At 42.2% G+C, this 27,296-nt stretch overlaps 1 protein-coding gene across 16 annotated transcripts in view; it reads right to left on the bottom strand.

Annotated features, from left to right (window-relative positions):
- Positions 1 to 27,296, bottom strand: part of CELF2 (CUGBP Elav-like family member 2) — a 707,230-nt gene that overhangs the window by 3,280 nt on the left and 676,654 nt on the right. For 6 of the 16 annotated variants that reach the window (XM_066278852.1, XM_066278847.1, XM_066278837.1 and 3 more), the window contains 4 exons: positions 14,111 to 14,242; positions 12,625 to 12,654; positions 6,997 to 7,194; positions 2,585 to 2,728 (listed from right to left, as the gene is read on the bottom strand). In XM_066278852.1, the coding sequence (XP_066134949.1) occupies positions 2,585 to 2,728; positions 6,997 to 7,194; positions 12,625 to 12,654; positions 14,111 to 14,242 (504 nt within the window). The remainder of the gene's footprint in view (positions 1 to 2,584; positions 2,729 to 6,996; positions 7,195 to 12,624; positions 12,655 to 14,110; positions 14,243 to 27,296) is intronic. The other 10 variants (XM_066278845.1, XM_066278841.1, XM_066278848.1 and 7 more) reach the window with 5 other exon arrangements.

Genomic DNA, 27,296 nt, shown 5'->3' with positions numbered 1-27,296 from the left:
TGGCTATAGGATGGGGGTCACTGAATTATAATAATTTATATTTGATTTTTAACATTTTAGAGTTATTACTGAGAGGCACCTAGAAACTCATAAGGGAAATGCTGGGCCTTCCTCCTCAATTCAGATTCCCTTTCCAAAGCTCCAGTGAATTCAACAGAATGAAAATTGCTACCTTTGCATCTCCAAAAGTCTTGGGGAATAAACAGTTTAAACAGTTCAGGGCTCAACAACCATCCTAACAGAGTTCCTGGTAGCCTTCTCTTTTCCAACACTCATCACTAAAAAAGATAGGGAGGGTATGTATGCTTTTGAAAAAGAACTGATGATACTCTGCAAAGACCAAGAAACAGAATTCTGATCATATAGTTTGTTCTAACAACACAGGGTCGCAGGGGGGTGAGGATGGTGCCTGCCAAGATTTCTTTGGTTAATGCCAATGCAGAAGTGTTGAGCTTGTATAGCCCCTGCTTACTTTTGGTAGTGAAAGGACGCTATTACATTAATTGCATTTCAGTTCTGAACATCAGCTGTTCAGAAGGTTCTCCATATACCTACAATTAAAGTTTAAAATTAAAGAAAAAATTCCTGTATAAACTACAAGAGGAAGAAAAGGACATAGATATATCTTTTGCAAAGTTCTCAGCTGATAAACGTGAGCATATAGAAGGTTTCTCATAGGCAGGCTTTACTGCAAAATGGTGGTTTACATTTTTTTGAAATCTAATTCCCAATAAATTTGATCTTGAATCTAAGATATTTGCTCAGATCTCCTTTCCTTGTGGGTTTTCATCCAGAGGTAGGAAGATGATTAAAGAATGGAAATGGGTCAGGGGTGAAATGGATAACAAAAGCTGGCCAAGGGTCAGAATGAAAGAATGACTAGCAAACCTGGGCCCCCGAGAAATTAAACTGGCTGAGAAACCTCAGTATGGGATGCCAGAATTTTTAATAAAAATCGGAAATACTGTCCATTATAACAAATACAGTTGTCTTCTGATACTCAGCTATAATTTGAATTATCCTGAACACAATGGTTAAGTAGTTAGTGGGTTGATATGAGCTCTTTTAAAAGTGAATATATTCTCAAAATCAAACTGCAAAGCTCAGTCCCTTCCCAGTCTCCAGATAAGCCCAGGAAATTGTTTGGTGATGAGGAACATACAAGTCTGGCTCAAAACCTGTGCAGGGAAGCCTCCCAAAGGTAAGCTCATACTGAAACACCCACACCCTATTGCAGCAGCAACAGTGTAATGGGTGCAGGCTGTCAGCCTTTCCACTGGGGTAAAAACAGTGACTGAAATGGTTGCCATACTAATTCTCTTAACAGAAGCTTCAGATCTTCCTAGGCAGTAGCACAGAAGTTAGAAAGATGTTATAATGATGGAATTTTAGAAGCCAAAACATTCTGGTTGCCTATTACCAGCCAACCAGATACTAAGTTTGAGTATTTGGCTGGCTGAGAACTATCCTACCTTTGATGGTTTTCTTTATACCACACAATTCTATTTGTATTTCCTCTGGCCTATGTGTACTCTATTCTGTTTTATGTTACTTCTGATACCTACTCCCAACACTGATTAGTAAACTGGAGGGGTGACTCAGGCTAGAACTTGTCAAGTAAGTAACATATATTCTGGATGTGCTGGCCTCTAAACTATGGGGACTAAAAAGATTTGAAACAATAAAACAAGCAATAATGTCATGAATGCTCTCTCCCCTGGTGTAAAACATCACTGCATGCAGTGAGCTTGCTGTTCTCGGAGCAAAATCACGCCTTGGGGGGGCAAAGTCTAGGCTGCTTGAGGAAGCAGGGCATGTCAGCTTGGGCCACTGAGGAGTTGGCTTTCCCCATGATCTCAGGATACTTGCCCCTCTATGCTCTAGGTCCTCTCAGGCAGCCCCTGCAGATCCTGTTATCCCAGCTCTGGCTCCTGAATCCCAGCACAATGCGCTGCTTTATGGGATGTTAGCCAGCGCCCCTGTGCTCCTGGAGCTGCACTGTGGTGGGCGGCTGGACCGCTCCCCTACTAGGAAGGCGTGTGCACTTGTGTGCAGTATGTCGAGATGCTCAACAGTAGGCCCCAGGACCATGTGTTACCCATATCCACAGTGGCTCAGTCCCATTGAACCTGGCAGGGTAAGGAATCAGTGGTAAAGTGGTCGCAGTGCCATTCTGTATCAGGATATCCTAAACTACAGTTCATTAGCTATATTCTCATCTGGTCCAGTTTGTGGTTCAATCTATGAGGTTGAAAGAAACTGCTATTGCTCTGTACTGACCAATTAGAAGACAGATGTAGCAGGACATGTCCACATACAACAGCATTACCTAATGTATGGGCATTTGGTTTAATTTTCCAGAGCATTTTTCTACAGCCAGCTTCCTCTTTTTTTTTTTTTTCTTTTTTTTTTAAGTAAACAACTTTGCCCAGTCTGCTTACATTGATCCAGAGAACCAGGAAACACCACCACACGGGGAAGGCCCTATCCTGACTTCTATAATATTTGCCATTTACATCTTCCTTTCCATGTCTCCTCATTTTGGGATGTGCTGTAATATTCTAGTTTGGTTTCTTTTGCATACCAAAGCACTTGCTCAGATTGGTCTGTTTGTCAATGAAGACTTTAGCAGAGATAACATTTCCAAAAGGCATGAACATCTGCAGAATGTCCTGGTCTCCAAACTCCTGTGGAAGGTGGTAAATAAAGAGGTTTGCACCCTCTGGACCTAAAGAGGAAACAAAAATCAGAGTAAGGTATTCTTCGCTTCTTAGTTCCTAAAGCCACCTCTTAGGAATGCTTTAACAACAGCTGGGCTAAGCATCTGGCTTTCCCTCACACAGAAAGAGGAGGGCATAGATGGGTAAAATGCCATGTGTCAACGTGTCTTTTAGGAAAGCAAACGTCCTTTAGGTTTTCATCATTTCCCCAGAACCACTGGTTAAGAATGGCTTTCTTTTCACTGATAATCTTCTGTGGGTCATATTTGTTTACTGCACATGAGCAACGTTTCAGTCTCTTCGTGGAGTGAAGGTGGCAGTCAGGGACAGAATGGAGGAGGAGGATGCAGGCGTGAGTTTTGCCCGGGTTGCCGTGTTCTGCACTATGCATATAGCATCTCTCAGAAGAGAGAGTATCCTGTGCATTCTAAGCAAATTGCAGCAATTGAGCATAATGGATATAGCAGTAATGCTGATTTCTCAATCATTTACCTAATTATCCATCCAGTTTTGATTTGCCAAATCTCTTAACACACAGTCTAATAATCATCTTTATTAGAAATGACTGGCAATGAGTCAAGGCAGGGAAAAATAGGTAGCTAGAGTTCCACAACTGTGTAGGAATTATACTGCTGGGAATTGGCCTTGGAAATGCATGCATGGGATGCAGCAGCTAGTCAAAGACTAAGCTAAGCCAGGCTCTTCACTCTTACCCATCACTTTCTAGAAACAAGAAACAAGGGGAGAGTGAGAGAGATCTGAGCTATACTCGTTAGAGAGGTGAGCTCTCCTAACTTCCTTTCCACTTCATTCTCCCACGTCTCTAGCCGCCTGCACAAGAACTATCTGAAGATTAAAAGCAGCCAAAAAGGAGAAAGGAGGGAATGTAAACGACCTCATGGAAGATAATCATCCTCTTATATGTAACAGGCGAGAATGCTTTCCAGATCAAAGGGTGCTTGAACTAGCTGCACATTTCTTCTCAGGTGGTTCTGGAGAAGCCCAGGTGGGATACCTCTAGGATGCTCTGTGTTTGGGCACGGTGTCTGGGAGACAAGGGAGCTCACTGGTGAAGTAACCTCTGCAGCTGGTTCTTGGAACCTTAACTGGCATCCACAGGAGAGGAACCAGGACTGGTGGCCCTACTGGGAAGTCCCAGGGGATAGCTGCAGTGTGTGGGTGGGAGTCCATGGGACTGGGTCAAAGAAAAATAGAAATGGGGTAAAAAGGACTTTGTTCAAATAAAAGGGATGAATATCTTTCCAACGAAAGACCAGTTTCTCTCCCCTCCCCTAAATCCTAAAATAAGCGATCTAATGAATGGGGCTTTTCACAAGGAAAATTATTGAGGCAAATTTCTAAAGCCAGAGATGAAGCATTCCTTCTTTCCTTGAGTGTCAGCATGACTACTTTACCTCTCTGCATTGCCCAAAATTTCCATGGACACATCCACATCCTGTGCAAAGCAGGCAGTCTGTATTTAAAGGGACACAGTTGCAGGCTGAGACCCCCAGATGTTTCCTGGTTTTAAAAAACTCTATTAAAAATACAAAGTATGAAACAAAAACAGTGGAAATGGATACTCTGAGTGTACTATGCCATGCCCGGTCTTTACAATATGGATATTGGGCAAATGTGGCACTGTCCACATTTAATGTTTCTTTCAGATAAAAGATCCAAACTCATAAATAAGGATTAATGGCACTTGATTTGAATTGTGATGTCATCTCATTGCCTGAAACTTGGGGAGAAAAATGCTTATTTTCTGTCTATGCCTGGATAATCCTGGCATCCTAGACTGCTCTACATTCTGAATGTATCCTTGTCAGATAGGGGACCAAGAAAATATGAAGACAGGTAAACCTAAGAAGGCTTTGTCCTGGTCATCATTTTCCCAGGGAAAATGCCACCATCTCCTACTATACCCCCCCCCCATTTTTCTCCCTCACCAACAAATAGTTTGATTTTCAAACCACCAACCTTGTTAACACTGAAATGAGAGTAGGTTGACTTGACGGGAAAACCTCTGTCATAGATGCAAGGGTAAAAAAAAAATTATCCTGAGGTTTCCACTTATCCTCCCCACCTCTCCCTTTAGTGAAGGCCAGCTGGCGAATCACAGTCCTCAGATTTCTCAGAGTACACACATTATTTTAACTTGTTATACAGTTCCCTGTTATATTCTTGCTCTCAGCTGGTTGGTGTTCATATTTTGTGTTTCTCACAGGGCACTGATCTAGCATAAAGCACTGGCATGTTTGTATCAGACTGCCAGCTTCCTACTGGGTGTTGGAGGCTCTTCCTACTTGTGTGTGAGACTTGCCTCCTGCAAATATGGGAAGGTGTGAAAGAGGTCAGAAGGTATTTAGTCAGGAAACGTGGTTAAACTTCCTGAGTTTAGCTCAATAGGGATGTCATAACCCTTCCGAAGACAGAAGGATATGCTTTTCAAGCCTGACTGGCTCACACACACCAGGGCACATGACTATATCAAGCTGACTTTCAAGTCTCTGGACTAAAGGATATAACTGTGTAGTAGCAAATCTAAATATTTAATAGAATTTATTAAGAGATATTTTTCCTTCCCAGTATAACTTGCCACTTACATTGTATTTTAGAGTAATATTAAGATGGTTTGCATTCCATGAGCTCACGTTAACTGAATGAGAAGGTGATCAGAAGGTATGAGATGATTAAAAATAACTGAACAAAAAACCATCAATAAAAAAAAATAAACCTTACACTATGCTACTGGTAGCCTGCATACCTAAATTTACATAATCTGTAGTTAGCGTTTGCCATTTCAAACTATTTGACATTAGTCCCAGAGGATTATTTACTGCACAAGCAATCTTAACACCAAAGGCAGACGCGGAACGTAGGGCAGTGGGCTGGGGTACAGCACCTGAGGAGGATGTTGTCTCCGGGCTCTGACTTTAGCCTTAAACCACTACATTTTGAGTCTGGTGACATTTTCCCAGCAACACAGCCTCTCCAGTTTGCTGTAAGGTGCTGCTGGGTAATGGGGAGGTGACTAAAATGCAAGTGGACTTATATGGTCTGTTCTGAGGAAGTCATTATCTTACAGGATCCTCCTGTTGTCCTTATTTGTCACCATTGGAGTCAGACTCCTGACAGAGGGACCTCAAAACAGGTTTTTCTTTGTGAAGTTGTGTATTTATGACATAGCATCTCCACATGCCTGTGGAAACAGTTGTCTGAACAGTTGTATTTAAAAAAAATCTATAACAATCACAAGTAAGAGTAAAGAGAAAGTTGAAATAATGAAAAGTAACTGAGATTTTAACATATCTTTTATTTTAAACAATTTTTATAATTTATAACCAGGAAAACCTTTTTCTTTTTTACACGAGTATCTTTAAACTGTCCTCTTTAAAATTCACACTTTTGTAAAGTAAAACAATATATCTTTATAGAATACCATGTTTAATTAGACAAAAATAGATTGGAATTATAGGGTGAGAGTAAAGGAGAAGGAAAAGAGAATTCTTCAACAGCACTTTCCCATTCTAATTTCTTATCCTCATTCTTAAGTCAGAAAGAGAATAAATACAGTGTTGAAGAGTCTGCTTTTAAAGTGACTTCAATTAAGGAAGAAGAAACCAAAAGGAAGAAAGAAAAACAGGCTCTTCCTATTTTGACTAGCTCATTAACTATTTTATAATTAGCTTTAATTCATTCTTAGTATTAACTTCCTGACGTTCTTTTTGCCTTATTGGCAGAAAAGCCAGGCAATCAATCACTCACTTTCTTCCCCAGAAGACTCCCAATTAAGGACCAAGTCAGTTCTAATGGTGGATTCTATCATTAACCTGGACACCATCGCCTACTAAGAGGCAGGCCACACAGCCAGAAACCCGGGACTGTGCTTCCCCCACAAAGGACTGGATCGCGTCATCCCTCCCACTGATGAGTTTTGTGTAAGGGGAGAAATAGTGCTGATTTGGGAGAGGGTATTCCTAGCAATTTTCTGATGGCAGCAACTACTAATTGCATATAAACATATGGGGTGAGAAACCCATCTTAAGAAGCAGATGAAAAATTAAATCAAAAGATAAAAGAAATAGAAGACTTAGCAGGACAGATGATCTAAACATATGGGTTATGCTTGTTATATTTCTTGGGGAAAAAAGTAGAAATATAATCAATGGTTTCTCTCATGATACTAGCTCAGTTAAATTGCTTTGAAAACATGTTCTGATGGAGCATGATGCTCATGGGGCTGGCCACACCCGCTGTGCCCTGGGCCACGTACCTTCCTTCTGGCTGCCTGCTGCGCTCTGCTGCTGCAGCAAGCTCTGGCTGTACAGAGTGGGCAGTGCTGCGGCTGCGTACTGCTGAATCCCTGAGTAGGCCTGGGTGAGGGCGTCCATGGTGCCTGCTGTGCCATTCGTCAAGCCCGTGGCGCCAAGTCCTCCATTCAGAGCCGCCATACCTGAGAGCATTTGAGCAACTTTACAAAAAACCCAACAATAGAGAAGAGAAATAGCACTTTTCATTAGTGCTTTCCAAAGGAAGTTAGAGAATCATTTGACACAAATACAACAGCAACTGCATGCAGCTAGCACGCATGAAACCAACATGAAATTAAGCAAAACTATGAAGTCATAACTCACAATAATGGTACAAAGACAAACAGCAGCAGAAAACCAAAAAGCCCCCTGAGCAATGCTAACCCTCACTCCCTAGGCCAGTGATGAGCATTCACTAAGGTGCTACAGAGAGACGTACATTGTAATTCCATGCAGTGTGCTACTGGCAAGTACTGTGGTTATCTTTTTGAAATAAAAGCCTTCTGCTTCTTAGAGCTTAAGCAGCAGGTAAAAAAAAAATTACTGGAAGAGGTCTATAACATCTGTACACTTAAATCCATTGTCTGGGCTCTTTGAGGTCTCAGGAGGTTGAGGAGGAAAGGATAAAATAAAACTTTTCTCCTGGAAGCTGTCTGATGAAGAAATGACAGAGAAGACAAACTCTATACTCAATAAATGGACAGTTCCATGAATTGGCTTTCCTAAATAGAAGAATGCTGCCAGGACTAGGGCCTTAGAAAGAGCCTGGGTGATGAAGAATAAGGGTCAGGAAAAATGTGGTGCCTCCCCCTAATGCAGAGACTGGAGTTGCTCATGTAGTGTGAAAGGCTGGACGTGGAATGGGGCCATTGCGTTCAGCAGCACATAGATGCTTAGAGACACACACATAGGAATGTTAATCAGTGGCCATGTAACTGGGGATTCTGCCAACCAAAAAGCTCTGTGTCACGTTTTTCAGTCAGCTGAAGTGACACTCGTGTCTGTAAGCTGGGTCTTGGCTATTCACTAATGTGAACTGAATGTTGGTTAGCACACTTTTTTCATTTTTTTCCTCCTTGTATCCTGGCTGCTCTTTTGCTCTATTATGATGCTGACTGTGTCATATTTTCCTTGAATACTGAGTCAAAACAAGCAAGACTTTATAGTGTGTTAACTTTCACATGAACTCAGAAAATGGAAGAGGTGACATCATAATTGCCTCTAGCTCCTTTTAGTATTAAAACTTTTATTTTTTAAAGATCTGTTTCTGAGAGAAACTTACTAAAACTGAAAAGCTTGATCAGGGCTACTGAATAGCAAAGATGACTGAAAAAAGTTGGTAAGAAGTCCAGTGAGAACAGAGAACAGCTCTGCTACAGATGCTTAGAAATGATACAGATGAATCAACAGAATCGCCTCAACACTCCCATCACTGTTTTTCCTTGCCATCCTGGGGAATGTTCTACTTACTCCATGGTGCTTGTTATCTCTGATTAAAAGAACTACATACAAGATAGGAATCAGACCACATCACTTTCCAGCAGAGGAATCTCAGTGTCTCAGGTCTGGTGTTCTTCCTGGGGGTCTTGAGGAGACAGCCCTGGGAGATGCTCCCAAGCACAGACAGGACTGGGTGAGCGGAGTGCTGAGGAGAGCCTGAGGGACGGAGAACGGATGAGCCTGCTGGAGGAGAAGTCAAGCAGATCTGGAAGTAGAAGCAAAGCTAAAAGGGGGTTGCCAGCAGAGGTCCTGCTGCCTCTACTTTAAGTTTGTCACAGCGAAAGAGTCTGTTCTCCCTCTCTGGTTTTTTCTTTTTTTTTTTGGTCAGGCAAGTAAGTGCTGTTAAAGAGCTTGGAAATAGCTTGTCCTAAACAATCCCTTGGACAGCTAATCATATTTATATCACTGCCTCTTCTCCATCCCTGTTATTCTCGTGGCTGCTGAAAGGGTGTGTACTTTTTTCCTCCTTTGGTCTTACTTCATCCTCACCTCCCGAGATTTTTGTGAATGCAAAGAAATACCAGTGTTTCTTTTCAGAGAGGTGAGAGGAGTTTGTAAAATAACTCAGAAGAGCCGAGCACAATTGATAAGTGCTGCTGGCTTCATTTTTGTCAGAATGTTAAGAGGTGCTAGAGATACAGATGGTCATGTCAGGGGCTCAGCCGTCTGGAAAGTCAGGTTTCTGAGTGGGAAGAAATTCTAGGAGAAAAGTGGGCAGTGACTTGCCACTCCACTTGCCCTGAGGGTGCATGGTTCTAGATATGCATTGTGGCCTGCACAGTCACCTGGAACACAGCAGCCTGACAAACGGGCTGAAGATAGAAGCTCCACTACCGAGAATGTCTCTGAATTCCCCTGACATCGATGGATGGTTGACAGCACCATCACATCTTTATGGCATGTTGTCTGCCAACGGCCTCATGTAAGACTGTGCAGGAGCGCCTTCCTGTGATTTGTAGCCTCTGTGACCTGACTTCTCCTGAGGACTAGACACAAAGATGGTATTTAATAGCCACAGTCACTGGTGCCCCTGATGCCCTTCCCATCTGGGACATGCCCTTTTTACTATTTAGGTCAGGGGAATTATCTCCCCCCCTTTTGCCCTTTCCCCTCTTTTGAAACAAGCAGAATGAACTTCATGCTCCTAAAAGACTAGATGGATGTCTCAGGACTAGAGTCCCTGTGTGGCTTGAAGCTTCAGCCACTGGTGTTTTGGCCACCTGCTCTCTTTCCTCCTGCCTGCACTTCACAGTGGTTGGCTGTGTTATGGACTATACCTCAGAGAAGATCTCCCTGAAGGTTCTGCTTGCCTCTGCCGGTGCTATGTGTGTGGGGGACAGTGCTGGCCTTCTCCCTGGGGTGGGGGGAGGCAGCAGAGGAGGTGCCAAGTAAAGGAGTGTTGATGCCAAAGAGAGGGCTGGTCAGGGTCTCTCCAGCCCATGGCTTTCCTCTGTGGCATAATCATCCTTTCACAAAAAGTAGGGATAAAAATTCCAACAACTACAAGTGCACTGAGAATATATAAAACCAAAACTATCCTGGAAATTCTGGTGTATTTGCCAAAAGCTATGGCAGCATAGGTGATTGATTACTTGATAGAATTTGAAGGACCATCAACCTCTTAGAGTAATTCCTATGAATTTTCTAATGTTATTCTGTATTAAATAATCATATCAAAATAACACTTGTCAATTTAGCTGTTGGTAACTGATTATACCTAAAAACTTTGGACAACAGAAACAGGTTTGAAAGGTAAGTTGAATGAAATATTTTCCCTTTAAAAGAATAGGATTTTTCTTTGAAAAGGCCAAATGGACTGGTCATTTCATCCTATTTAATCTAGGTTCTCATGAAAGCCATCTGGATATGGAAGGCTGGGACAGAATGACAGGTGTGGCAGACCTCCACAAGGGACAACGCTCTTTGCAAAGGGCCTGTCAATAAAGTTAGTGTGTATCCTGACTACTAAGGACTTTACACTTAATTGTCTCCAAAGGTTCTCACCTGCTGGAGACCCAAGGGATGGTGCGACCCTGAGTAAATCTGTGAAACGACATTCAAGGACCTGCCCGTAAATTTGAGCATGACAATTTTCTGTGGTCCCTAGAGGTGGTACTGAATTGGAGGATCAGAGGTAGAGCACCATAAACACACTATCATTTTTCAAGCCACTCTGCTAAGTTGTATACCAAATAAAAACAAAGCAAAAGTGAGGAATGTATTAATATATTCACACAGATCTGATATCTCTTTGCTGAGATAAGTTTCTTTGGTGTAGATGAAGCATATCCTTCTAGGCTGAAAGTGGGTATTGAGAACTTAAATATAAAATGTTTAGAACCAGGGTAGATGAGTATGAATATGTACAATTAGTGGCAGTCGCATATATGCCTGTGTTACTATGGGCAGTGTGTGAGCTGTATGTGTTTATGTATCTGACTACCCATGTCTTTGTATATGCCAACTAATACAGGTTAACAGTCATTTCACAATGCAAAGGATGACAACCACAGTAATATGCCGAAAGCGTCTTCTCTTTTCTCTCCTTTACAAAATATATTTCCATAGACATTACTCACCAGGCATTTGTACCTGGTTATATTCAGACCATCATAATTCAGAAAATTTTTATTGATTGATTTTGCAAGAGAGGCAGGGAAAGATAGAGACAAGAACATCGATCTGTTTCCTATATGTGCCCTGACCGGGCATCGAAGTGGCAACCTCTGTGCTTTGGGATGATGTTCTACCAACCGAGCTATCCGGCCAGGGTGAGAGCATCATAATTTTAAGCACTATGTGGCTAAGCCATTTGGAAGAATTAATGCCATTTAAACAAGGAACAATACATTTAAACACAAAATCAGATACAGACTCTTGGGTGAACATATGTGCAAAAATTGTTTTCATTTTAGTTCAGATATGAATGACAACATGCCTGAACCCTCAAATACTCCATAAGGGAAAGCCCTGCTAGTGAGTCACCCACATTCCTTACTTCTGATCTGGACAATCTCTGCTTTTAGCTTTAGGGTACTATACTATTTTTTTAGTCCCACCATTCATGAATGTATAAAGGCACGAAAAGGAGAATAAATTAAGTTCAATTGAGCTAACTAATAACCAAAACTTATTTGAGGGGAAGGTGAGCGAGAGGACCTCTGGCAGGGAAGAGGGTAAAATTTACATGAAGATGAGTTAGAGATTTAACTGTGGATTCCATCTACCTGCTTTCATCTTGGCTCCTCTATCCATGGGAAAGAGTTGGCTCTATTCAGTAAACCAGAAACCTCTCCTTATGGCATCAAGTAATAGTTCCTGGGATGGGGAGGAGAAGGAAATAGTACTGGTGTGGAAGCTGAGGCCAACGATTTTAGAAGTTGTCTCTGTCCAGGTAACTGTTTTTCGACAACATATTTGAGAATTGTTCAGTAGGACAGGTAGCATCACTGTATTTGTTCAAGGAGAACGGTTTGAAAGAGGATACTCTATATTAGAAGGCTTCTCTTTGTATTAGAGACAAGAAGCAAATATTAGCTCCCAGCCATTGTTGGGATTGTTAAATAGCCCTGCACTAGTAACATTAAAAAATCAGAACATATTTTTGTTTTAGCATGATTTTTGGTTTAAACATTCTCCTGGTTCATACTCTCTAGTAGGGGTTGTTTGAAACTGGAACATTCTTAATTTCCCATGAATTATACAAACTTATATTAACCCAATAGCAAAGAATTAAAAAATGAAACAACTTAAGCCTGTTGTCCTTGCCAGAAGCAAAATTTGTATGACACGGATCTCACACAAGATCTAGTTATGTCTCTCTGCTGCCCAACAAAATCACTCTCTAGCCCCTCATAACGATGGACAATCCCAGCAAAGTACAACACAACAGGATGGAGAGAGGCAGACTGCGTAGACAAGAGGACAACACAGCAGTCATGAGCACGTGCTGAGGAGGACAGCCACTCCCACTGGCCTGTTACTTTGCAGACCAAGGACAGGCAGTCGATCAAATCAAAGTCCTTGTTTTAGGGGAACTAGGTCCTGGGGCAAGAGAAGCAGCATGAAGGGCTGTGTGCAAACACACACACCTGCAACCAAGGACAAGTGGGCTGGAGCGTCTGCAGAACAAGGTCAGAAACAGGAGTCAAGGCAATGAGGGCTCCTGGAAAGGGGGGCTGGAGGCATTTCTACTGGAATAAAACATTTTGTTGTTGCGTGCTTACCACTTCATATACTATTTGCTAAGGAAAAGCCAGTGTATCTGGAAGGAAAAATGTTTTTCTCTTTTGGTCTATGGTTGATAAAACACAGTTCAAGTTTTTGTCTTTCCCAGAGCATCTGAGTGAAAGGATTTAATAAAACCTGAATATTTCCTACCTCTAAATATATGGTTTATTTTCTTACCAGATTATAAAAGCTTTCATATGGATGAGTTCTGAGTTCTTTTTTTTCTTTCTTGGTTTTTTTTTTTTTTCCTTTTTAAAAATCTTGGGCCTGATTACTCTTTAAAAACAGTCCACTTACCGAATCTTGGTTTAAAACAGGGTAGCTTGCCAAGAACCCCTTTCTTAATGCTTAACATAGGTGGTGTTGGGTTGCTTGCGCTGCGTGATAGGCGACGAACCCCCAGATCAGAATCTCTTTGGGCTATCTCTGACCTGCTGGGCTGGCTGCTCTTAAGCACCCAGGAGGGGAGGAGCCAAGTGGAGGAAGGGCAAATGAGACGCCCCCTCTGTGGGCTGAGGACTGTTTCCCCAATGCAAGAACCAAGCCGAGCATCAGCCTCCAGTACACTGATGTGCTGGGTGGTACTGTTCCCCCCATAGACCTAAAGTGCCAGCAGTGGGGAAGCTACATTGCACAGAAGGTAGAGTCCTTCTCTGAATCCCTGTGTCCCAGCTGTGTGATTCTGTAAGCGTGGCCTCAGTCTGAGCTGGCAGCATGATACCCCTTGGGATTTGCCACTGATTAGAGTGACCCGTGCTGCGCCTTGTTCCCTTCAGCAGTGCTTCTCTCTGCTTAGCTGGACTTCCTTCGTTCAGAGGCCTCATTTCCCTCTGTGGAACTTACTGTCATGATTCTTTGGGTTTTAGAGTGGGGGTGGGCACCTTTAAGATCATTTGACCCATAACTTTCCATTTTCGAACAGTAAACTGAACTCAGAGTGGGGCAGTGACTTGTCTAAGATCTTGCAAATAATTGCTAGCGGATTTGGACCTGGACCCATGTATCCTGATTTCTGGTCCATCAGTTTTTCTGTTAGTACACTACCTCTCAGAACCACAGAACAAATCCAAAACCCAACAAAAACCCTTGAAACCTGCAAATATCTGCCAAACAAAGAACTGTATGGGTGAATAGGTATATACTGCATATTAGAAAAGACTGGGGTGGTGAAAGGTTGGGTGTTTTTTGAGCAAAATGAACCTACACAGTATCTGCCTATCAAAGCATGTGCTCCTCCATCCCAAGTATTAGTTCTCCCTGTTATGCATCCTTTTTTAGGTCTTCTGGCTGACCGTTTTCTGTGGAGAATTTGGGGGAAGGCTGTCCACCAGAGCAGCAAATACTCACTGTTTATGGTACCTGCAAGTGCGTTAATATTATTCAGTCCAACAGTGGCTCCTGCCAGTCCTTGTAGAGTTCCAAGAGAGGTCAGAGAGTTCATGGCGGCACCAGCAGTGGAGTTGGGGGTTGAAGCAGCCACTGAAAAACAAAAGGAGGATGGGGAGAAGGGAGAGAAAAAGCACAAGATGAGTGACAACCACTGGTCCAGTAAGTAGTCTGCCTTCACCACAGCAGACAGAGACAGCGAGTCGTGCTTAGTGCTGGGCGGGAGAAACACATGGGATTGTACCTGGGCACTTCTGACCATTAGATTTGGTGATTAATAAAAATGACCATAGCTCTGCTTGGCCAGTACAGTGAACATCCTCACTGTAGGTCAGGAGGGGAAAATTGGAGAAAATGAGGCTTATCTCTCACGAATCCCACCCAGTGTCCTCATTTCCAGTCTATCAATTTTGAGATGCCTCAGTCCCAGTCCACTAAGCCTCCATTCCAGGTAAACTCATTAAGGACTGCGGGAGTAAAATGGCAATGTTTGGCTTTCTTATTGTTTCTGCTTCAGAGTTGGCACTTTCTCAGCAAAGTTTTGAAGAAAAAAAAAGTCACACATCTTCCTGAATTTGATAGAAGCCTCCAGGATCCTGGTGTCAGTGGTAATAGATGGGGTGGAATATAGGAGAGAAAACCATTTTGGTCCAAATTCTCCTTCCTCTGTTCTCCCTCCTGTCCTGCCACTTCTTTTTAAATAATAGCTTTATTGGGATATGATTTACATAACATAAAATTTACCCCTTAAGTATACAGTTCAGTGGTTTTTACAGAGTTGTACAACCAGCACCACTGTCTACTTTGAGAACATTGTTATTATCCCCAAAAGAAACCCATACTCTTCTGACACTGGCAAGCACTGATCTACTCTTCTGGGCATTTCATATAAACGGAATCTTAAACTAAACTATGTGGTCTTTTGTGACTGTCATCTTTCATTTAGCAAAATGTTTTCAAGGTTCATTCATGTGGTAGCCTGTGTTGGTGCTTTCTCCCTTTTTATTGCTGAATAATATTTCATTATATGTAAACACTCCATTTTGCTTATCCATTCACCAGCTGTAGACATTTGAGTTGTTCCCACTCTTTGGCTACTATGCGTAATGCTGCTCTGAGCATTGTGTACATGTTTCTGTGTAGACATGTTTTCAAGTCTCTGAAATGTCTAAATGTTTAAAACGTAGGACTGGGATTGCTGAGACATATGATAAATCTGTCTAACATTTTGTAGAAAAGCCAAACTGTTTCCCAAAGTAGTTGTATTCCCTATCCTTTTTACAGCTATTACTCATATATTAAAAAAAACTAAAGGAAGCCAGGCTTAAAGAAAGGTGTGATAACAATGTTTCATCAAATAGTAGAGGTAGAAATTACAAAAATGAACAAAATGGAAATCCTGGAATTGATAAATCTTCTGTAAATAACATTTCAACTATCTTACATTGTATAGCTTTACCATCTGTTGACTTTTTCACACACATCACACAGTGATGGAGGTAAAGGCTAAACTCATCTCTGACCATGGCTAGAAGAAGCCCTTGATCCATTTCTGGCTATGAAATCACTATGAGTATGAAACTTCCTTTCCATCTTGTATGGCCAGGAATTCCTCCATCCTCCTGCAGTTCCTGCCCAGTGGGAGTACATCCCTGCTCTGCATACAGAGACCACACAGCATTGTTTGCAATGGACCTTGCTTGGGATTCCATTTGGATGAGGCCAGATCAAATGTCTAAAAATTGAGCCTGGCCAGGTGGTGGCACAGTGGACAGAGCATTGGACTGGGATGCAGAGGACCCAGGTTCGAAACCCCGAAGGTGCCAGCTTGAGCGCGGCCTCATCTGGTTTGAGCAAGGCTCACCAGCTTAAGCCCAAGGTCTCTAGCTTAGCAAGGGGTCACTTGGTCTGCTATAGCCCCCCAGTAAGGCACAGATGAGAAAGCAATAAATGAACAACTAAGGTGCAGCAATGAAGAATTGATGCTTCCCATCTTTCTCCCTTCTGTCTGTTCCTCTCTCTGTCTCTGTCATCAAAAAGAAATAAACAAAAAAATTGAATTCACCACTTTGTCACATTTCTGTCCACGTATGACACTGGCTTCTGATACCTTTTAATGTATATCTATTTTCTTTCCCTTTCTAAAATTATATATAATTTAGTATTTCTAGTCCTTTTGTGTTTTAAAACTTTTAAAATACAAAGGCTGAGAAAAGGTAACATGACAAACTCCCTTAAACTCATATCCAGATTCTAGAATATTTGAGAACCAACCCACCCCAAAAATCCAAGTGCACTTTAAAGCAAATATCATGTTATGCTATTTTGTTTCTACATACTTTTTATATTCAACTCTTAAAACTGGACATTTTTTTAAAAACCCTAAACTATTATTAAACCTAACAAAACGAGCAATAATTCCATGGCTTCATTATGTGATATCATGTTTAAGATTTTTTTTTCTATCTCTGTATGAATAAGACAGGCCTTTATTTTTCCTTCATGTACTGTCCTAGTTTTGCTTCCAAGCTTTTGCTAACCTTTTTATAAAATGACTGTGAGACTGTCATTATTTTTCCATTCTCTGGAATAAGATAGTGTATATAAGATTTAATGTTTGGTAGAACTTGCCAGTAAAAATGATTTGGGCTTGATATTTTGTTATGGGATGGTTTTAAAATATTGAATACATTTCTCTAATAAAGAGAATCATTTGACTTTTATATTTGTTCTTGGATCTGTTTTATTAAGTTATAGCTTTCTAGGAATTTGTGTAGTTTAAGATTTCAAATTTATATTGGTATAAAAAAGCCTAAAGTGCTGTTGAAAAACAAAAGAAGTTTTGGTGGTGAACAACTAGGAGACTCAAAGTTGTAAAAGAGCAGAATGACAGGCCATCTGCGAGAGAACCTGAAAGAGACAGATTAGAAAGTACTCCTGGGATCAGAGCAAGCTTCAGGGAATGGCCTTGCAGAGTTTCCCTCTGAAGGGGCCTGGCTTGAACTGAATCAGGCTGTAGGGACATTTTATGACCCAGGACAAGAACAATAGATCAAACAACTAGAAATTAGTGGAGGATAACAGCTGGATGTGAAAACAATAGAAACAGACCCATCATAAAATTAACAGGGATATCAGACAGAGAGGCTATCAGCCATTTGGAAGAGTTATGCCATTTAAAAAAGGAAATATAAGAATGTCACAGCCCAAGGCTGTGTCCTCTAAGGAGTGGCATCAGGAATGTATTGTAGTGAAATAGGTTTTGTTGAATTAGTCTAGCTAAGTTACTAAACAAATAAGCAGACAAGAAGTTGGGTTTGGGGGCAGGAGAAACAGTGAGGATGACCAATTATCCAGAATTGCTATATACTGTATTTTTCTCTCCATAAGACGCACATCCCCCCTCAAAAGTGGAGGGGAAAATGCCCGTGCATCTTATGGAGCGAAAAATAAGGTATTTTATTAAATATTATAAAATACCATTTGGTTCAGAATATTTTTTTCTTATTTTCCTCTTTAAAGTCCTAGGTGTGTCTTATGGTCAGGTGCGTCTTATGGAGCCAAAAATACAGTATTACCTAAATTGTCTACCTGTAAACAAATTATGTGATGTGCAAAGAAATAAGGTGTGACCCACACACAGGAAAAAAAGGTGACAGAGACTGTATTTCAGAAGGCTCAGATACTGTACTTAGCAAAGACATCAAAGCAGCTATTATAAACATGTTCAAAGAATTAAAGACAATCATGCATAAAGAATTAAATGTATGATGACAATGTTTCATCAAATAATAGAGATGGAACGTACAGAAATGAACAAAATTGAAATTCTGGAATTGAAAAGTAAATTTCAGAAAGGTAAATTCACTATTGTGGGGCTCAACAGTTGATTTGAGTAGGCAGAAGATTGAGCTCAGAGAAATGTGGCACAGTATTAAGTATACTAACATATACGTAATGGGAGTACCAAAAGTACAGAAAAGAGCAGAAAAAAATATTCAAAGAGATAATGATCAAAATCTTCCCAAATTTGATGATAAACATTAATCTATACATCCAAGAAATTCAACAGACTACAAATAGAATAACACAAAGATAACCATACCCAGATATGTGATAGTAAAAATGCTGAAAGTCAAAGATAAAAAGAAAAATCTTGAAATAGCCAGAGAAAACAATGACTTTCATGTATAAGGGGATCCAGTGAGATTGACAACTGACTTCTCAGAACAAACAATGGATTAGAAAGTGGTGGGATGGCATATTCCAAGTGCTAAAAAGAAAAACCTGTCAATTAAGAATCTTATATCTAGCAAAACTATCTTCCAAAAATGAAGAAGAAATAACAACATTCCTAAATGAAAAAAAATAAGAGAATTTTGCTAGCAGATATGTCTTATAAGAAACACTAAAGTAAGTTCTTTATGCTGCAAGCAAGTGATTCCAGCAGGTAATTAGAATACACACACGCAACAGAAACAAAACCAAAAACAAACCCAAAGAACACTAATGAAGGTAATAATGTAGGTAATTATAAAAGACAGTACAGTTGCATTTTTCCTCTTATCTTGATTTAAAAATGAATTGACTAAAACAATATGTATATAACTGCACTGTTGAGCTTGTAACATATGGAAATGTATTATGTTTGACAATAAAAGCAAAAAGGCGGGTGGGAGGACAACATTGTTTTAGAGCAAGGACATTATTCCAGGTAGTGATCACAAAAAAGAAACGAAGAAAATGAAGGGTTCCAAAAATGGTAAATAAGATGACTTCAAAGAACTCAATTGATATATACCTGCTCTCCTTTCTTCTTTCAGTTTCTTTAAAAGATACTAGGTTGTATAACATAATAATTATAACAATATGTTGAGTTTGGAACATATACGGGTGTAGTATGTGAATTAATAATAGTATAACAAAGGGGGAGGGGAGAGTTTTGTAGATTTCTGTATCTCATTGACCCTGTGTAAGTATAAATGTGAAGTAGATTCTGAGACATTAGGGGGTCTACTGTAAGTCCCAGGGAAATAAATTTGAAACTATTGAAAAAACCATGAAAGAAATTAAAATCTTATATTAGAATATGTTTACTTAATGTAAAATAAAGCCTCAAAGAGAAATAGAAACAAAAAGATATGTGACATACAGAAAACAAAACGTACAAAGGCACATGCAAATGTAACCATATCAATAAGAACACTGAATGTGAATGCATTAAACAATCCAATGAGAAGGAAAGGATTGTGAGTCTGGGTTAAAACACAAAAACTAAAAAACCCAGCTGTCTTAGGAGACACACTTCAGATGCAAAGACACAAACAGGTGAAAGTAAAAGAATGGAAAAATGTACTCCATGTAAACAGCAACCATGGGAGCTGGGCTGGCTATCCTAACAGGAGACAATGTAGACTTCATAGCAGTTTTAGAGAGAAAGAAAATTGGGTCAACTGCTTGTATTGCAAAAGATCTTAAGATGGTTTTATGAAAATCTATGTCTTTGTCCTGATGAAACGTAGCTAATAAAAGAACTCCAGTGCCAGTGTTCAATGACCACCAGAAAACCCTTGTTTGAATCAGGGCTCTATTTGCCTTTACCTTCCTCAGACTCTTCATTCAGATCTGAGAGAAGGGAAAGGAACAGAAGGGAACAGGGTGAGGAGATGAAATAATCCCTCACAGCGCAGGAAGTGGATATGGAGCAAACTAGGATAAGGTGTGGAGGGGAGCAACTGGGTAACTGGATCAGGCTATCTGGCCCTCATCTGAAAACCATGTAGGAGCTACTGTTATTATCAGAAGGGCTGCCAGACCCAGGTGCCATTCATACAGTGATGGAGAAGTATGGGTGCCAGAGCACTAAGAGCAAGACCCTGGAGCAAGGGGCACCGCCTGTTCCTAGGGAGTTTTATGATGGACCTGTCATTGTGATGATGCTGAATAGTATTCAGTGTGATTGCTGGGGACACAAAATACGTGACAGGGTCTTATTACCTCAGTCTCTGCAGCTTAAAAATTTCAGACATCATCTATAGCACAAAAACCTCATTAGTCTCTAAGCCTCTGTGCCACCCCTTGGGCGGGTCACCTTCCATCTCATCTTTGGTGGTAGGAGAAGCATCGTGAAGGTTGGTTAGCATGTGCATCCCTGAGAAGGACAGGGCAATGGGAAAATGTGCCCTGGCTTGGTCCCAGAGTTACTAAAAACCGAGGCTACACTCTTAAGTAACAGAACATTATAATTGCATCATCTTCTAAAAACAAAATGAGGTAAAACGGGTTGTAGCTAAAACTTGAGTGCTTTGGACTCAGTGTTTCCTCCTCTCCCCAAGCTTCTGTTCATTTTTTAAGTAGAGCAACAAACAAAAAACAACTTAAAAGGCTGTGAGGATTAAGTAAGGTAAGCTATGTAATGAACTCGGCCTAGTTTCTGGCACCATTTGGGGATTTTTAGGTCATCAATTTGGTATAGGTTGAACTGGGAATAAGCCTATATAGGATATACTGCATAAAACGACAAAAAATTAGATATGATTTTCCCCACTTTCAGTCTAAACACCTTCAATTATTGATGACTACACAAAATCATTGGTGTTTCTGTTGGATGACCCTCATCTATCTCACATGAATTCCCAGGGGATCCCACATGCCAGTCTGTGTGGCCCTTTGCTTTTTCAAAGGCCGCAGTGGGCACTACTGGCCCACTAGTGTAGAGAGGGCTGCCCGCCGGCCCTCTCATCCAGAGAAACCAAGCAGCAGGAAGCAGACTCATCAGTCACCAACTTCTAGCTAGTTTCATTCAGTGTCAAGAGGGAAAGGAGCTAGATGACATTAGAATTGGCTGATCTCACGCCTCATGGGTGCTTTCCAAGTCTCAAACAGATCTGAGGAAGAGGTGGGTTAAAGTCATACTCTGTGCTTGTGTGGCTCTTTCAGAGTTTTGACAGCAAACAGCGAGCTGGAGAGAGAACCCATTACAGACACACATAACATGGGAGCGCAGAGGAAGCCTGGGCTTGGGGCCTAAGGGAGAGGTGGATGAGGCTGGGTAACTCACTGGGCCCGTTTTATGATTGACAATAAACAATACGCAGATTAGAGGTCTCTACATCTTGGTTTTGTATTTATTTAAAAACCCAGGGAGGCCGGCTACAGTGAATTAGACTGAACCTAGTTTTCTGACCTCTTACTATGTTCTTGGGTAGTCCCAGCAGACAGGTGCAGACAGGGTGAAGAACAGGAAGGAGAGGACTGAAACATAAGACTAGGAAAAGTGAGCTAAATACCCTGCTTTACAGCAAGACAATGCCATGTGCTCCATACCTTTGGATGATGCTCTAAAAATTTGCCTCTTTAAAGCAAAAGAAAAACTCAAATTTGTCACATAGCCAACCTCAAATACTTCAAAACTAAATATTCAAAAGATGCACAATAGACAGAGACAAATTAAATGCCACTAACACACTTATTTTCCTATTTCTGTGTTGGCAGACTGGCAGGGTGCTGCCTTGGGTAATTGCATTCTGCCTACCTAAAATTCCCTTCAGCCCCACTGAGAACTGGATCCTTTGCTTTCTCAATTAAACTGTTTACAGAATGCCAAAGGAACATTTCGGGAGAAGGCTAGTAAATAAATATGTAATCATAATTGCCCAAAGCACCTCTTTTAGTAGAAGGCTGCTCCTTGCAGAGGAAGGGGGGCACAACACAGCCAAGAGGAATGCCGCCGGAAGGCTGACCCTGTCTCATGCTGCTCATGTGGTGGCAGATGGAACTCGTCACATGTCCTGTTTTGTGCCTGTTTTACCACTGGTTCAAAGAACCCAACCAGCCCAAAGCTGTCATGACCAGGAGGCTAACCAGGAACTGAAATGGTTATGTGATGGAAAGCTATGTTTTCATTACCAGCATGGCAACACAGCTCTGTGCCTACTTATGAAAAAGCTGTGTGTGTGGGCAGTGGGGTACCAGTGAGGGAGCTGGCAGGAAAGGGACACGTAGTGAGGATGTGTCCACTTTGACCTGATTACAGAATTTCTTTGCTCCTTTGACAAGGTTCATTGTTGGAAATACTCTAAGCTGAGGAGTCTCCAAATATCCATCCAACTCTAGGGGTTAAATTCTTTCTCCTCAGGGCTGTGCTGTGTCTCCTGCATCTAGAAGAGTTTCTTGGCCCAGGGCAAAACTGGAGGTCACAGACAGAGTGCCTGGCCATTAGGTCTCTTGCTATGCAAGGGGGAAAGAAAGAAAGTAGAGAGGGTGAGAAGGCAAAGAAAAGAAAAGAGAGAAACGAGTGCTTCAAGGGCCCTTAGATAACTGCTGTCGGATAGAGCAAAGCAGGGAGTGGGACTTGCCCACCCAGTTCAGATACTTGTTTCTCTTCCTTACTCCCCATCAAGAATAACAAGGACAGTAAGTTTTCCACATGTATTCATTTCAGGTTGGATCCTACCAGGCAACCCGTGGCCCGATATGGAGTCCCCTGCTCCGGAGGCAAGGAGGCAGAGGACCGGCCGGTGCGCGGTGCACATGGCGAGCGGCGCAGCGCCCAGCTGTGGTGTGAGTCCGTGGTGAGGCGGCCACACGGCGCCTGCCATCAGGATTCATAATGGTTACAGGAGAGATGCAATTAAGAAAACTTTCTTAAGCCAACCCAAACAACAAGCAAGCCTAATCTTACCTACATTAAAAAAAATGTTCATTTATTTTCTTTTTAAGTTTATCTGTGTCAAAGATAAATGCTTATTTTCCCCCTCACTTTCCAGAGACAAGGACCTGAGCTCCACTTCTCAGGAAAAAGCTTCTATCTGCCATCTGGAGAAACTAGTCTGCTCACCGTCCCAGCTCCTTCCAGCCTTCATTTCCCTTGTGGAAGAACAGGTGACTGACCTCACTGAACAGACTGGGCAGGACTGACACCCACAGTGGCCAGCGATGGGCCCCTGGGCTGACACACAAGATACCGATGGGTACTTGATAATGGCCCTCCTGTTCTCTGTTCTGTCCCAATTTCCGTATCACTGGACAGGCAGATTAAGCTTATGTGGGTCCCCAGGGCTGTCTGTAGTGGGAGGTAAGAATTACTACTGTGCTCTCTCTCTGTGGTAGGCAGGGCAATGGGTCCTCTCCCTAGGGATGTCCACGTCCTGACTCCTGGAACCTGAGACTGTTAGGTTACATGACCAAGAGGAATTCAGAGTTGCTGTTCGGCTGATCACGAGGTGGGGAGACTATCTTGGATCATCATGGAGGGCCCAGTGTTATCCCAGGGTTCATATCAATGGAAGAAGGAGTATAAGAGAGACCCAGAGAGAAGGCAGTGTGAATGTGCTGACCAGACACGCTGGCTGCGAAGATGGGGGACCGGGCGAGGAGTCAAGGAAAGCAAGTGGCCTCTAGAAGTTGAGAAAGGAAGGAAATGGATTCTCCCCTAAAGCTTCCAGAAAGGAATGTACCTTGCTGACACCTTGATTTTAGTCCAGTGAGTACACTAGGCTTCTGACCTAGAGAACTATACTTAACCAATTTGTATTGTATTATGCCACTGAATTTTTGATAATGTTTCACCACAGTAATAGAAAACTAATATAGTCTTCAATTCAGTTGTGCCAGAAATAAAGCTAATAATGATAGCTTATATTTATTGAGTTGCTAACATGTGCCAGTTGTTGTTTTAAGGACTTTGAGTATTAACTCATTTAATCATAATTATTCTATAAGGTCAAGTGTGGGAGGGTCAAACAGTTGTAAGCCAGGACCTAACCTAGCAGTCTGGCTCCACAGAGTCAACATTATGCCAATAATGAACTTAAATTCCCAACTTGCATCTTATCCATATCTTGTGGTTTGCTGTGGAGATTTACTGACAGCAGCAGTGAATCTGAAGGACTCAGATTCACCCTAATTTTCTGGCTTTGTCCCTTTCATCTGTAAAACCTCAGGCTTGACTTAGCTAAGATTGGTATTTATCTGCCAAACTGGAATAATGTGACTCAGCTCTGAGAAGTGACATGATAATCAAATAAATGAGGAGGCACTGATGTCTGATATATTACAGAAGATTGATGAACATTTGTTGAGTACATATCTGACTGAGAGAGAAACATATCTGAAGGATGAGAATCTGGTTATTCTGTTCTTGGAAAGAGGGATTACATTCTTTTTACATCATTTTACAACACTTGAAGATTCAACATTTCCCCTTGCCCTAGCGAGGTAACTGCTTGGGTGATGACAAATTTTGCAGCTATTATCAATAGTCTGCAGGAGACTTAGTCTGTGTGTATAGTTTTGAGGGTGACCAGGTCTGACTGTCAAGGTGACTGAGGGAGAAACGGTGAACAGATATAATTTAGCCCAGACAGAAAACTAAGGGGAAGGAACAGTCTTGGGTCTTGACATCAGAAAGATATTCTTTGTAGCTCAAGAGAACAAAATGAGGATCAGTGGGTGACAGAAATAAGGAGGTAGATTCAGTCAGTACAAAAGACGTGGCAACAGATTAACATTCTTCCACAGTGAGCCCTGCCCTCAGAGGAACGTCCTCCCCGTTTGTGCAAATACGAAAGCTGAGGCCTCTCGGTGGTCATGTATCAGAGGGTTTAGGAAGGCCAAGGCTATGCTCAATAGCCTCAGAGCTCCAATAAACTCACTTCTGAAAAGCTCTTATTGTTTCTGCCAGTGCCTAACACAGGCTGGCTGTATCTCCTGGCAGGGAAAACAAGGACCGCAAGAAGGGACAATTCTACTGTCAAGGTCAAACTTTGGTGAAGGTTCAAATTTCCATTGCCCACACATTAACTGAACAATAGGAAAACCCCACCCAGGTCTACTTAGTGACTGTAGACCACAGGGATCTACATAAAAACAAGCCTGATCAAGCTCAGTACATAAGGTGGCTTCTACCTTCTCCTTTCCCAGGATTTCACACGGCAGCAGCCCCGCTGAGCACACCCAACTCAAATCCCAAATGACTGACTCACGAAGAAAATGGTCACTGAGAGAAAGCTAGACTTTAGTGGTGTGAGCCCCTCTGACCCATGGCCTAGGGACGCTGAGATGCTCTCATGGCCATTTGGTCCGAACAGTTCTGTCAGCTGGATGTGGGGAACACACTCTGGGCACAGTAACCATACACACATTTAATGGAGAAAGGGCACTTTTTAATGGAAGTAGTCTAGGACTTCTGCGGCAGAATCATCTGGAGGTGACCACAGACCCACTGACCTGAACTCTCTGGTGGTGGGACCCAGGAATCTGATTCCAGCAAGCCCTCTTGGTGCATCTGGCTCAATCAAGCTTGAGAACCACTGGTCTAGGGCTGTCCCAGCGCAACCCAGTCACATTCCATCAGGGTTAGGTGTTAAACTTAGTCCACGGCATGAGAAGATGAAAGCTTTTAGGAGGAGGTGATGTTTGGTTTGTGATAAGAAAGGGGAACAGATGTTGGGAGGCAGGAAGCCAGGAGTGAAATACTATGTAAGGGTGGTGAGTTATGATGCTATCTTCTATGTAAGGAAATCCCACCAGGAGACAAGCTTATTAAAGAGTTGGAATTCGCCTTTTCTGTAACCTATAAGAGTGACTGACGCATGGTAGGTACAACGTACCTGCTGAGTGAACAGATCCTACTGAGGGTTCCGTCATCCAGTGTCTCCCAGGGTGAGGCCAGCCTTTCGGCCTGAATGAGCTGGCGAAGGGCATCCCATTCCACATCACGGCCGCACAGAGGGCTCCTAATTTCACCACTGACACCGGCCGAGTGAAAGACTTATCAAACCATTCTTTTTTGCTTACATGCCAGAGAAAGTGTGCATATTTTAAAAGATAGAATCAGCAAAGCCAGCAGTTGCCTTGTCCCTAGGACCGAAGCAGAGACACCCTTTGATCCTCGGACATAACTCTTGCAGGAGGACCTGGAGCGTGCACAGGACCAAGTTCAAAGACCAGCCCTGATAAGCTCACCCTCCCTTCTACTTTAACTGGAACTGGGGACCCACAAAGTACACGCCAGGTTCCTCCTCACTCTTTGTAGAGGGTGGGCGATGGACAACGCTCCCACTTCGGGGCGAGGTTGACTGCAGAACTCGGCCATTCCTCTATCCTCTCAGATTCCAAATCCAGGAAGAAGAGCAGAAAGAGGCCATTAGGGGCGCTCAACCTTTCACACTGACCATTTTTCCATTTACATCATTTTCCTGCATGAATGTTGCCCTTTCCCCCTTCTCTTTTACAGCAGGTCATGTCTAGCATTAAGTCCAAACCCGAAACGACTGTGTTTTCAAGGAACCATGCGCATTCATCTCCTCATATTAGCCCTCTTCCCACTTTTCCTGGACAGCAAAAGGTTTTTTTGTTAAGTGACATCGAAACAACATTAGCAGAGACAGACAGCAAGAATTGGCCTTCAGCGTGTTCATTAAACACTCCATAGAACAATTACATGGTGAAAGAATAGAGGCTTTGTGGGTTAGGCAATAAAAGAGTTGTAAGCACAGAAAATTGACTGCATCAACCAAACAGACTTCAGGACCCAGAGCTGACTGTGTTCTGCCTCCGATGAGTTTGGAAGCTGGAGTCCGACCGCGCAGGGGAGACTGTGAGGATGGAGAATAAGCAGTGACACAGGCACTATCATTATTAGCTCATCACAACTGTAGGGCATTAACAAAATACAGAGGATCTCTTTTCCTGTGGGGTCTAATTATTCCACAAGAACCACACTTCTCAATTTATTCCCTAAAAGATTTTTTTTTTTTTTTTTGCAGAGGGAGGTGGGTGGGGAGAGGGAGGATGAAAGGGGAGGAGGCGGGTGTGTGAGGGAATGGTGTTGAGAGGTTCTCAGGGGTTCTCATCTCACTAGCTGACACTGTAACAGGCCTATCTTTCACCCCCTAGACATCTATTCCGCAGTCTTTCCTATGCCACTTGCAGCCTGTGGGGAGGCTGGGGAGCAAGGTGGCGGTGCCGCACGGGGCCGGACAACCACTGCCTGTTCTCTAGGATGGGTAAGGAGAGGACTCAGAGTATAAAGGACATTTTATAGCATGAAGACAATTCCTCGTCTGGACTCTGAGTTGCTTTCAAAGCATTATTCTATGAAGATAAATATTTTGGAAGGTGAGAAAGTGCTACAGAAGCTGAT

The sequence above is a fragment of the Saccopteryx bilineata genome, chromosome 5 (assembly GCF_036850765.1).
Source record: "Saccopteryx bilineata isolate mSacBil1 chromosome 5, mSacBil1_pri_phased_curated, whole genome shotgun sequence".
Classification (NCBI taxonomy): Eukaryota; Metazoa; Chordata; class Mammalia; order Chiroptera; family Emballonuridae; genus Saccopteryx; species Saccopteryx bilineata.
This window is presented reverse-complemented; position numbering and strand designations above follow the sequence as displayed.